The sequence below is a fragment of the Papaver somniferum genome, chromosome 2, assembly GCF_003573695.1.
Source record: "Papaver somniferum cultivar HN1 chromosome 2, ASM357369v1, whole genome shotgun sequence".
Classification (NCBI taxonomy): Eukaryota; Viridiplantae; Streptophyta; class Magnoliopsida; order Ranunculales; family Papaveraceae; genus Papaver; species Papaver somniferum.
In genome coordinates, this window is record NC_039359.1 from 69,402,831 (window position 1) to 69,416,688 (window position 13,858).

Below are 13,858 nucleotides of genomic sequence, written 5' to 3' on the forward strand. Positions count from 1 at the left end.
AATTATATATCTATAAGATTCTTTTAAGAAACATTATAAATCCGCTAGATTCTGGCAAACTAATATCTATTTTTATCCGTATAAATCATCATCCAATACACCCTATTAGACGCATATGCTCCTCTCATTAGATTATGTGTTTTTCCTAAGTTAGATAATTAATATCCATGATGTATTGATAATATACTATCCAACTTTTTAAAGTCTTTGTTTGCTCCTCTCATTAGATTATCTTTTTCCTATAGCATCTCCAACAGTGGATGCTAAAATTCTATTTATTTTAAAATATGGTTAAAAGGATGAAGTGAAGGTCATTCTCAAGGTCTAAATAAAACTTTCCCCAAGACCTTCATATTTATTTTGACATCCTTCCTATTTAATATGACTTACTGTTGGAGATGAATTTAATATAAATTAAGATATAAAATCCTATGTGTCATAAAAAAAAAATTCACCTTATATTGGAGATGCTCTTAGGCCGGTAATACAAATAACGGGACATGATTCTTGATGGACGTGCTATGATGACGTCTGGAGACATGAGCAGTCAAGAAAATAAGCCAAAAATAAAATAAATCAACTGCATGAAGAAGCTACAAAGAAGATCATGTTCTCGAATCTCATTCTGTTAAACCAATAGTATAATTCAATATTATATCCATTTGACATTTGGGTATAGATAAAAGAATTACAGACAACCGACATGAAGAATCATCGCTGTCGGTTACACCGAGTTCCCAAACACGTTTTATAACGCGTCAACTATTTCCCAAGTCGCAATAAAATAAACATACACCATTGCACCTAATGACCTAACAATGGCACGATAATGATGATTAATTTATTTGATTGAATTCGATTCTGTCCCTCTAAAACACTTTAAAAGCTAACATATATCGTTGCACTAGTAGCAAAAAGTAGAGGAAGAACAAAGACATGAGGAAAAGGAAACAGTAAAGACTGCCAAGGTATGTGTTTGATTAGAAACCATAAATTCTTCATTTATCATTAAATTTCTGGTGTGATGATATATTTTGGGTGGCGATCATATGTCAAGTATGGCCGGTAATTTTAGCTATGAATTGTAATAGCTCTACATGGGTTATCTGTTTGGGCATCAATTTTATGTCGAGGATCTTTTAAGAACTCTTAAATCTTTGCAGAGAAGATAATGGAAGGAACATCCAGAAAACTTAGTGTATTCGATTTATCAAAATCTGAGTCTGGTTTACTACAAAGCAAAGAGCTTTATCAGGTAGTTGACTAACTAATCAAATTAATTTCTTATTTATGACTTCGTTAATATCTACCGTCTACTTGTAGTCTGAACATGATCGTTAATCACAGTACATCTTAAATTAATTTCTTATTTAAGATCTTAAATTCTTAATGTCTTTGTCGTTAATCACAGTACATCTTGAACACAAGTGTGTATCCGAATGAAGCTGAGGTTCTTAAGGATCTACGTCAAGCTACTGCTAGCCATCCAGGGTATGTTGTTCTTTTCCTTTTTCCAAAATATTCGCAATGAGCTGATTTGTTTATAGAGTATATTTTCGAATTTTTTGATTTAACTCCATCAAAAAATACTCTAGCTCGGTCATTGATCTTGGCTCTGATCTTAGCCCTCATTACATAACTCTAAATATTAAATCAGAAAATGATGTTGAAATGTCGTTAAAATCAAATGAAAAAAAATGAGGTTGAGATGTCGCGTCATTAGAAATTAGAATGTGTCCAAATTAAACTCCAAATATTTTTACATACTTAACGTAAGACTTATAGGATTCATTCATATCAGCATCAAGTGTCTCATTACATCTTTAAAATTAGGATAATTTGTTTTTTGATGTTTAGGTTTTGGCCTGCACCCTAATTTGATAAGGAGTCCGTTTAATTTAGGCCTCTTCTCATTATAATTTTTGTGTAATTTTCTTTTTAATTAATCAGCAAAACTTCTTCCACATTTGTCCCTATAGCAACGCTATTGTTTTCTACAAATGTATCGCACAAAATGAAGTCAAGTAAATCAATCGACATTGTAAATTCTTTTTCTCGATTCAAATGTTCAAGTTCAGGACCCAAGTACTAGGATTTTTATATTAAATAATTGGACCGAAGTCAGGGTGCAGGCCAAAACCTAAACATCTATGGTGAAATCTAAAGGTTAGCACTTCACGAGTTGAACAGTTGATAGTTCATCCAAACAAAACATATATTTGTGCCATAAAAGTCTCCTTTTAGTGTTTTCATGTATTTTTTACCAACATTCCCACGTACAAGGAGAAACTAAGAACCTGTTTGGTATAGTTTTCAAAAACAGAGAAAATAGAAAATAGAAGAAAATATGTTTGGTAGGGATATTTTTAGAAAATTTTCAATTTATTTTTTGTTTTTGAAAACAAAAAAAAATGAAAACAATAAATTATTGTTTTATGTGTTTTCTCTTTTTTCTTTTTTTGTTCCTTCTTCTTATTTTCAGAACAAAGTAAGATATCGGGGGAATGACAGCATGTGAGTCATGGCCAGTATCACTATCTCTTAGACCAGTCATTGCATCTGATCTAATTTAGTTGATTTTTCTTGGTTTTCAAAAACAGTTTTTATCCTACCAAACAATTTTTAAAAATAAAAACAAGGAAAAAATGGTGTGTTTTTAAAACAGTGGAAAACTATTTTTGAAAATTGTTTTTAAAAATTGTACCAAACAGGATCTAATAGTGCCAGAGAATACTAATTAAGAAATCCAGTGTCTGGGTTGTTTTTGGTTTTTTTTCCCTGGATTGATACCCCTAAAGTATCGCCGATACCAAAAGCACTCGTATTTGAATTGTGATACGTATAATTGTATGTGAACCCATTTTTCAAGTAATTATAGGTTTTCTTTCTTTTATATTTATGTATGGAAAACTCATACTTAGCAATGTCAAAACGAGCAAACGGTTTGGTTGGTTTTCATGCTCTTTCTCACTACAAGTAGGTGTTCCAACCCCGTTATTGATAAACCAACTCTAATTTAAACAACCTGTTTTAGTGCCGGCATGTTCTATTAGAGGGGCGGCAAGCGTGATAGCAATGTTCCTGTTATTGGTTAGGGGGTGTCCTATAGGGGGTGTAAATTGACTAGATTACCCTCTCCAATTTTTAACCTAATGGAATCAGAAAAATCAAAAAACTTTTTTGATTTTTTCATCTTCTCTTCTCTTCTCTTCTCCTCCTCCATTAAAATTGAAATTTCATCGTCCTCGATTAATCAGCGATTTGAAAAATTGTTAATCGTTGATTGAAAACTATATTTCGAAAAGACCCAGTTAGGGTTTAGTTTATTGTGTTTGATTTAAGTTAGTTTTGTATCAAAATTAGGGTTTTGGATCAAAATTGAAATTGAAGTTTCTGTGTTTCATTTAAGTTACATTTGGTAATAACTCCAATTGAAACCGTAAATATAGATTCGTTTGATGTTACGGTTCATTTAACTCAAATACCAACCGTAAGTTCTTGATTTTGAGATAAAATGTTAAGTTACGAATTTTTTTTGCAACCGTAAATTACTTACGGTTGGTCTCGTTACTTAAGTTACGAACCGTAAGTTGTCTTGGATGTTTCATTTTTTTTTTACGCTTTGTAATTGTGTCACTGTTATCAACCGTATTTGAGTTACGACTTGTAACTCAAATTATCTTACCAACCGTAGGTTAGTTACGGTTGATGCCGGTTCATTAGTTACCAACCGTAATTTGTTACGGTTGCTATATGTTGTCATTCTACCAACCGTAACTGGTACTACGATTGGGTTTTCCCCAAATTGAACCAGTTATGGTTGGTACTCGATACTTTTGGAACCGTAACTGAGAGTTACGGTTGGTAACGAGCTAAATTCCAATCGTAAGTTCTTCTGAAATTTTAAAAGTTTCTATTTTTTTACGTACTTTAGATAATTTTGAGCGACAGAAAGCTAATGGGAACTAATTTAGAGATTCACCCATCTCAAATTTTCACTGGAATAACTCATTTTGGTTGAGTGAATCAGTTTCACAAATATCACAAAAGTTTTTCTTTTCTTCTCCTCTAAACTTTTTTTTTAAAACTCTAAAAATCTGACTTTGATTTGTTTTAGAGTTAATATAAGTGAAATTTGATTATCAACACTAAACTATGTAAGAGTTAATTAGTCATTTTCAGTTTTTTTTATAAGGGGCACTTCGAATTACCATGTAATGACTCTTTTTGTCCTATTCACTGCCGCTCCTCCAATGGAATCTGCCGCCCCTTTAACATGATTGAATTTTAAAGAGTTTATATGTAGTTTTAGGGACCACTACACATCAAAATAAAATAAAATAAAAATACTTAGCAACGTCAAAAGAATTACATAAAAATTTCTCGTGTTTTTCCACAATGAGTAAACCTAAAAATTGATGGAAACTTTTCTTTTTCGTCTCGATCAAGAAAGATTCTAGTGCTGAACATTTTTTTAATTGTTTTGTAGACATTTGATGCTTAGTGCAGCGGATGAAGGTCCCTTAATGTCATTACTTCTAAAGCTTGTTAACGCAAAAAAGACAATTGAAATTGGCGTTTACACGGGATATTCACTCCTTGTTACTGCTCTTTCTCTTCCCAAAGATGGAAAAGTTCGTGTTTCTAACTATTTTGCACATTATCTTCTAGTTACATGGTATACCAACTGCATTATATAATCTCAAATCACATAGTGATGATAATTCACAATCTACTCCTCAGGTAATAGCCATCGATCCAAACCGATCATCTTTCCAGTTAGGGTTACCATTTTTCAAAAGAGCTGGAGTGGAACATAAGGTGGAGTTTATCGAGTCTATCGCCCTTCCTGTTCTTGATAAACTACTTGAAGATGTCAGTAAATATATACAACTCAACAATGAATGTTTTCTATATTTAAATTTTTCTTCCCTTTTTGATAAATTAGCTTGATTTTGACTTTCTTAAATCTATATACTTATTCAGCCAAAGAACGAGGGATCATTTGATTATGCTTTTGTTGATGCTGACAAATCGAATTATGCAAATTATCATGAGAGATTACTGAAATTAGTCAAGGTTGGTGGGATAATTCTATATGATAACACACTCTGGTCGGGAACAGTTGCCTGGGAAGATGATTCCTCACTCGATGAAGATATGGTACGCCTGAGGACTATCTTCATGGACCTAAATAAGAAATTGGCATCTGATTCTCGAATTCAAATTTCTCAACTTCCTGTTGGTGATGGTCTCACGATGTGTATGCGTCTTTGTTAAAATATATTTGTCATTTATTGTAAACGAAATATTTATTTTGTGCATGTATTGTTCTGTTTATGATAGTGCGACATTTGCATTTAACTATGTCAAAAATATTAAAGATTTTTCTCATATGCAGCTGATGCGTTTATTATATTTCATTGTCAATGAGTAAGATTTTTTTTTTTAATAATTCAAAAGGAATTATATTAAGAAGCGCATAAGAAGTGCGCGGGAGAATACAACCAAAAAAGGGTCAAACTACCCTAACCATAACCAAATCACATAGAAAAACTAAAATCCAAAAAGTTATAGGGATATGCAAAACATTAAAGGTCTCTTGACATATCTTAGAAACTAAACAATCATTGTTATTTGCGAACTAAAACAAGAGTAATTAGGACTTTCATCGACCTCTTCCATGATTAAATCTTTGTGGTTTTCGCCGCATCACTAAATATTTCTTGAAGATTTGCCTTTGAAAAGGGAAAATTTCACTTCATTATAGAACAGAACTCCATGAAATTACCTACTAAAATCTTAATAGAACCAGTTAGAGATTTAGATGAGCGTTTTTTTTTGTTGCTTAACGTCCCATTGGGGAAAAGACCCATCAGTTTAGACTTTATGCCCACATTGGTGTTGGGTCCTTGAATTGGCTCGGAGATAGCTGTTTGATGATGCTAATATCTGTGATTTCCATAACCAAAAGAATAGAAGCAACCTACTGATTTTCTTCAATCGGTTATATGTTTCGAATCTAGGGGGAATTGATATATCCAATTAAAAAGAATTTACCCCTTGCAAAACCAGCGACACTTATATTCATTTTTTCTTTGTTTTTTTATCTTCTTCAATTTCATTAACTTTTTTGAAATTGTCCATCTGAACAGAATGATAATTGCAAAAGGGGTTTATTTCACCTCTTTCCATTTGAGACTCGTACCCGAGATTGGGAGCAACTCTGGATGGAATAGAATTTCCACTAAAATACACCTCTTCCCCTTTACAAATTTGGTCTTTGAAAGCATCAACATGCAATTGAATTTTATGATAATCATCTCCATATATTCTTATTTAAAATCTGGAAAAGTCGTCCTATTAGGGCTTAAAACCCCTCTTATTAACAAAGTGTTTACCAAATTTGTATTCCAGATAATTTTGCGCCTTCTTCAATTTCTCTGGATCGCATTGTCGACCAAAAAAGAAACAAGGATCAGCTGGGGTTAGAATACTGCTGACCTGATACAAAATTTTCTTCGTTTCAACTATTTGATTTTCAACCTGATATCCAAATAAGAACTCATACCGACGATGAATCTCGATTAATTCCATTCGGTAAGCCGAAATATCTCCAAATTAGTAAGACATCATTAAAAAATGAAATTGAACCACCTTCGTTTTAAAAAATTATAGATTGATTTTATGTACAAATTACACGGATAACAAGTTTATCTTCTTCTTTTTTTGAGACCGAGTGAGTAATTTTTTTTTTATTAAGGATACGTAACAACAAAAATCTACCACGAGTTAAGAAGATTTTCCTTACACACGTGGCATGTCATTTTTAGTTTTTCCTTGGTGTACGAGCAATGTAGCAAAATATCTGGACAAAGACAGCGTGGACATACGCCAACTAAGTTCTTTCGGCGTAACCATTTCGTGCATGTATGCCACTTTTCGCCGCAATAGAAATGTAGCGTTGAGTAGTGGCACAAAAATTGGTTACAATCTTATCTGTGCATTTATGCATCTTAAATGGACTAGAAAACAAATTTAGAAGCTACATAAATCTATTTATTTATTTTTGAAGCATACATAAATCTATATATATGGAGAATTCCAACTACTTCGACCTACACTTACTGAAAAGTTGCAACGGAAAGAGCTTTATCATGGAAGAAAAATCAGCTTCAAGCAAGATTTCCACAGAAGATATTATGAAAACCGACATGGGATTAATATTGCAAAGTAGAGAGCTCTATCAGGTGAGTTTCGTTTAAGAACTTCATATCTTGTTTTAGGGTCTTGAATTATTATAATATTATTTGGATGTGATGTATATCTTCCTGTAGTATATCTTGGATACCAGTGTGTACCCAAACGAGGCGGAACTTCTTAAGGACCTACGAAAGATTACTTCCACACAACCAAGGTAAATCAAACCGATAATTAGCTATTTTTATTTACAGTAAAAGAAATCCATGAGTGATGAACTTAAACCGGGATTGATCATTAATTAATCAATGGGAGTTCAACTGTACAAATAATTCCCACATTTTTTTATTTCATATAAGAGCCCATTTCAAGCCAAGCCCGTAAATGCCATTTGGCTGGTTCTCTTGGCGATTTAAATCAAGTCTTGAAAAGCTAGACGTTACCTCGTATTTCACAAACTTATTATGGATTTCTACACCCTTTGTGAGGGAGAAGGTGAGACTTTAATTTTTACTCGTGAGATTGTTGGTTAAACTATTTAAACATGATTTATCTCAAGAGCATCTCCGATGTTTGGGGTCAAGGTAATCCTATTTGAAGGTCTTATTAAGATCTTTTGATCGTGGGTTTTTCATTACATAACAAAAAATAATAAATGTAAGATTTTTTATCTAAATTCCATCTCCAATCTCCAAGGTTATGTCCAACATTTTTTTATCTAAATTTAGAGACAAAAGATGATATGGACTTAAGACTCAGGGTCATGAAGAAAGTCTAAATAAGACTCTCCTTTACCCCCACTTGGTCCCACATGCACATGTCATCTTCTTTTATGACCTCCACCTTAGTGTTGGAGATGAAAAGTTGGTAGACAAAGTCTTAAATCCTACTCCCTCCATACCTATTATATAGGAGGAATTTTGATTTTCATTTGTAGCACTAGATAGGCGGAGTCCTATTTCCAAGATGAATTTTCTCCTAAATACTCTCATTTATTGTGTGTGGAAAATCGTGGTAGGAATTAGACAAAGGGTAAAACAAGAAAAGGTATGAAAAATTATGATTCCAAATCAATTTAAGACCTTGACCCTTAGCATTGGAGATGCTCTAATGGGCCAGACATAACGCACAACACCAGGAACCAACTAGACACCTAGATATATATTAGGGAACTTAATTGCGTCAATTTCGAAAATATCAGCGCTGGCAGTCATTAACTAGGATATGGAAAATGGATAGATTTGATAGGAAGGAATAAATTTGGAACACTAAACGGAACCAAAATCCCGAAACCTCTATACTTGATCGTAAATACCTCTTTTTTATAGATAAAGAGGAATGAAACCTCAACCGACGATCACCTCTGGGTTGGAGTTGCTGAGCAAATTTCCAGAAACCCTGATTTGCGTCCAAACCTTGAGAAATAGTACTAGCTATTATATTTGTTGGTTGATAAAATCTAAAACGAGAAGGGAAAATACTGGCGATAATGTACGGGATAATACTTTTTACAGTAAGATGGTCCCAAGACCCACCAAAATTACAATCGATGCTATATTTAGCAAGGTTGACTGCTAAAAAGTTTTCCCTATCATTATTTGTGCTCCACGTTCCAATTTCAAAAACTTCCTTTCCGTCGTAATTTAGAGAGAAGCGGGCTCCTATCTTGTCTGCATACATACTCCTGATTAGCTTGATTATTTAGCAGGAGTTGGATTCAAAATCCATTCTGTTTCCTAATGTTGCCGTCCAGTTGTATGCCTCCAGATCCGTCTTTTGTTTCACTTCCTCATCTGAACTTTGCCTAAACACTGCTCCTCTTACTCCCCTGCAATGTCTTATATGATCGAAAAGGATTAAACTCATACCATAACTTCCAGTGGTAGGGTTTAGATAAATTTCCACATAACTTTTCCCAAACACTGCTCCTCTTAATCTTAAATATAGTATTACCAAAACAAACAAAAGGAAAAATTCTTATATTATTTTAGAAGTTCTATGTGTAAATATTAGTGTGAAAATGTGATATGGGTAACATAAGAAATGGTTAATTTCCTATGACGATTTGTTGCGGTCACATTAGGAAAGACACGGCGGATGATAAAAAAGAAGAGTTATAATGGTTAAAAGTAGATATAAAGAAGGATAATGGGTTTACTTAAGACTTAAGGACCCTATGTCCAGCTTACTGACGAGCCATCCGTCCAAGATAAAGATAAAATAAACTTAATTTAATTGGTGCCGTTTTTATTCATTCTCAAATCTTATATACAGTAAAATCTCAATGTAATAATAGTCTTGGGACTTCATAAAATTACTCCTTCCGTTCCCTTTTACTTGATGTTGTAGAGTTTTTCACGCAGATTAAGAAATAACATAGAGAATAAATTTTTTTCCAAACCTACCCATATTAATAGATTCCTAAAAATTTAAAGCACCCAGTTTTTAGTTTTAGTGTAAATTACGAATCCCGTTGTAATTTACTTGGGATAGAGTATTTATCCTCCATGGAGTGGATTTAAAGATTAGATTAACTATCCATTTACTGATTTCAATGAAAACTAATGGTATTGTATGATTCCAAAGCAAAGGCAAATTAGTGAGAATTTGGAAAAAATATCTAAACGTTCATCTATTTTGGAACATAAAAAAAAAACCCTAAAACATCAAGTAAAATGGAATGGAGGGAGTATTAATATATGGAGTTTATTAATATAAGGAGGTATATCAATTTTTTTTTTTTGCTAATTCAAAGTATGTTAATGATAATGGATATGTATGCCATCCTTAATCATCCAAATGAGCAACATGTCGTATATACTTTAATCGAAGAATGATGGAATTAGACAAGAATATGAGGGAGATAATCCTAATAATGGTAGTATAGAGATACAAATGTTTCATGAAAAGAAGCTTTAAACATGCTCCACAAGGCGCAAATGTTTTGGGTTCAACAGGAAGGTACTCATAGTAATGAGGTCTTAGTCCTCCGCAAATCAAAAAGATACAATAAAAATCCAAAAAGTTACATCTTTTTCTCAAACAACTAAAGATAAGTATTTTGTTTCATCTCAAATTCTGGTATAACAAGATCTATAAGTTTCCAATAATGACCATTATATTAATGTATGGAGGTAAATTCCTTATGACGAGACTGGAAAAAACTATTAATATTAAAATGTGGAGGTTATTACTATTTATAACTGGCCTAAGTTGGGATTATGATTTTTTATTAATAATAGAGTTTATTAGTATATATGGAGTTCTTATTGTAGATTACAAAAGATAAGGCATTATCCCACTGATATGGACTCTTAACTATACACGTTCGCCCTGGTTGAAGAACTAAACACTCTAATTCTCTAAACTTGTTGACCTGACATAACAAAGCAAACGAAATTCAAATGATAAATCAACTAATATATACAACTAAATCGATGACCTCCCCTTAATTTAAGTTTTGTCTTCAAGGTTGTGGATTGTCATCTTCCATCAGATGATCCCCATTAATTTCTTGGATGACTGTTGTTATCAGAAACTGTTTTTTTCATTGATGTCCCAGTTTGAATATTTCATCACAGTTGAAGCAAATCCCCTTTTTCCTTAGTTTTTTGTAATTCCAACATAGTCAACTGCTTGACTGAAACTATCCCTTGAATAGTTGTTGTAGTGATGGGTGAGACTTGTCACAAGCCTCAAATAGTCGTGCCAACCCAAAGGATACTAACAATGTTGCTGGTTTATTATCCTTCACGTCAGTACGAATCGATTCTCTCAACCCACTAACGAGTAAACTTACGTTTCTAGGTTGTGGGAGTGAACATAATTTGCTAAAAACTTTCAAGCTGTTTTTGATCGTCTTCAACATTTCCAGTTTGCTACAACTTAGTAAGTTCTCCAAAGAATCAAGAAAAATATCTAGACCATGACGATGTAGCGCTGATTTGAAGTCTTCCCAATTGAGGTAAATCATCTCGTGCTTCAACATTTGGTACCAGATTTGTGCATCATCATCAAGATGATAAGAAACATAAGAAAAAAATTCCCTTTAAGGAATTTCATGAAGAAAAAAGTATTAATTGTTGAGCTCTACATAACCAACTAGTAGGATCTTTTGTTCCCTTGAATCTTGGAAAAACTAATTTAACACCACTTTTGAGTTTTGAAATAGTATATGAAAAAGAATCTCCACTTTCCTTTGATTGTTTTTCTTCACCTTCTGCTTTTTTTTTTCATCAAATCAACTATCGGAGCAAGCTTACTGAAAATATTAGTTAGTTTTTCCACTATTACTTTTTGGTTGACAACTATAGTAATCATAGACTTTTTCAGTTCTTATGCATTCTTCTCTAAGCTTTCAACTCTCCATTTTTAGAATTTGGTACTAGGCTGGTTGTAACAGAGGAGTATGATAATTTTTGTTGGACTTCTACCCACAATACAAGATAATCAGACTAGTATTTTTAAACTTGTTACGGTCATACTAGGAAAGACACAGTAGATGATAAAAGAGAAGAGTTATAGTGCTTAAAAGTAGAGGTAACGAAGGATAATGTGTTTATTGACAAAGCTTACGTCTAGTTTACTAACGAGCCTTCCGTCCAAGATAACACACAAAGTATTCCTTTTATAGTAAACTTAATTCAATCGATGACTTTTCCATTCATTTACAAATATTAAATAGATTACAAAAGATATAGAATTATCCCACTAACCTTAAATTCTACAAACTAGGAAGTAAATACGCTAATTCAAAACTCAACTAAAACTGCTATACTGATACGGATTCTTAACTAAACACATTCACCTTAGTTGAAAAAGTAAATATAAACACCTTATTATTCTCTAAACTTATTGACATGGCATAAAAAAAATGAAATTGAAATACTAAATCAATGACTGTAACACAGCCAGTAAGGACAAACTCAAAAATTCATGATTTAAGAAATCAACGAACCAAACAATACTATATTTCTTAATACTTTTCTCGTTGATACTCTAATGTACTAATAAAAATTATTTATAACTTACATAACTTGAAAATCAAGTAAAATACAAATATATCAATTTTTACAATTTTAACTGAATAGTTAAAAAAAAATTTCTTGTAGAAATCATATGCTCTGTGCAACAGATGTAGGTCCATTAATGTCTATTCTTCTAAAGCTTGTTAATGCAAAGAAAACAATTGAGATTGGAGTTTACACGGGATACTCACTGCTTCTAACAGCTCTTTCGCTTCCGAAAGATGGCAAGGTATATAATAATTTGTTTGACTATCTCTTAATACTCGGCTTAGAATATATACCATAAACGAATTTATCTTTATGTACATTAAATTTACAAGTGACATGTATATGTACATTAAATTAGTATATACCACAATATGAAGACTAAGTTTAAAACTACATCCAAATAGTTTTTTCTTTCGTTATTTTTATTTTTATGTTTTTTAATTTGCAAAAATCCAACGGTTGAAAGGATTCCCAAATTTTTTCGAATTGTTGTGCGTACCTTCCACTTTATCAGGTTGTTCGGGTGCTTAATACCTGTGGGAAAAACTATTTAATATGTATTTTCTTTGTCATCTTTATGAAGGTGGGAGATTTTACTTTAGTTTGTTTGATTACCTAATTAATCAAATATATCAGTGTTTAATTCTTTGTGCCACATATTATAGCCATCGACCCTGACCGAGAAATGTTTGAGCTAGGGTTACCTATCATCAAAAAGGCTGGGTTGAACATAAGGTGGAATTTATTAATTCCCCTGCTCTTCCTTTTCTTGACAAGCTACTTGAAAATGTGAGAATTCTTTTCCCTTTACTTCTTTTCACAAGTAACTATTGTTCAAATTTGATGAAAACTGCACCATTAACAATGATCTTTTACATATTTACTTATTATTTATAAATCAATCTTACGCTTTCCATTTATTTGTAGCCCAAAAATGAAGGATCATTTGACAGTGCATTTGTGGATGCGGATAAGGTTAACAACATGAATTACCATGAGAGGTTAGTGAAATTGGTCAGGGTTGGAGGAATCATTTTGTATGATAACACGTTATGGGGAGGAACTGTTGCTTGGAAAGATGATTTTGCACTTGATAACCGCATGAAAACTATTCGAGCTGTTGTGATTGATCTTAACAAGTATTTAGCTTCTGATAATCGATGTCAGGTATCGCAAGTTCCATTAGGGGATGGCCTCAGTATTTGTATGCGTCGTTATTGATTGTTGTGCTAACATAGAAGGCAAGACTTTAACAATTACCAATAAAAGTGGAAATTTAAGATACTTGATATCTCTTACATACTATTTTTTGTTGGCGTAAACAAGTTACTGGAGCGGTTGTTTGATGCATGAGTTATAACAAGTAAAGAAAATCAATACGATAACTGTATTTCCTTCCCATAAAGGAAGGATAACCTGGCAAACTTTTTATTCGGAGATTTAAAAAATCAATATTATTTGCAGAACTGGACATAGATATGTATATTCTGGAAGTACAATGTGCACTTCTTGTAGATTCGGGTTATTCTTATGGATGATCGCGTTGTACACATTGATTCCGAAACACGCGGTATTTATATTCAATAAGTGTAACAACATATGGAATGTAGTTCCAATTATTATCATCACAATATATATATACC

The 13,858-nt window shown here is 32.6% G+C and overlaps 1 protein-coding gene and 1 pseudogene across 2 annotated transcripts; both read left to right on the forward strand.

Moving 5' to 3' along the window:
- The first annotated feature begins 815 nt into the window (after positions 1-815).
- Positions 816-5,413, forward strand: LOC113347958 (probable caffeoyl-CoA O-methyltransferase At4g26220). 2 transcript variants are annotated; one of them, XM_026591647.1, is made up of 6 exons: positions 816-968; positions 1,164-1,255; positions 1,412-1,491; positions 4,490-4,634; positions 4,744-4,875; positions 4,987-5,413. In XM_026591647.1, exons 2-6 carry the CDS (start codon positions 1,172-1,174, stop codon positions 5,278-5,280), a joined length of 735 nt encoding a protein of 244 aa, XP_026447432.1. In that variant the 5' UTR covers positions 816-968; positions 1,164-1,171; the 3' UTR covers positions 5,281-5,413. The 2 variants fall into 2 exon arrangements, with proteins under 2 accessions (XP_026447432.1, XP_026447433.1); XM_026591648.1 differs by having other exon boundaries at positions 833-968; positions 1,169-1,255.
- Positions 5,414-7,094: 1,681 nt separating this feature from the next.
- LOC113351320 lies at positions 7,095-13,436 on the forward strand (annotated as a pseudogene).
- The last annotated feature ends 422 nt before the right edge of the window (positions 13,437-13,858 follow it).

Bases quoted from the DNA above. Each gene is read 5' to 3' on its own strand.
- LOC113347958 (XM_026591647.1), top strand. From the start codon at position 1,172: ATGGAAGGAACATCCAGAAAACTTAGTGTATTCGATTTATCAAAATCT. The intron at 1,492-4,489 runs GTATGTTGTTCT...ATTGTTTTGTAG, and splicing joins GCTACTGCTAGCCATCCAGG to ACATTTGATGCTTAGTGCAG. The intron at 4,876-4,986 runs GTCAGTAAATAT...ATACTTATTCAG, and splicing joins TTGATAAACTACTTGAAGAT to CCAAAGAACGAGGGATCATT.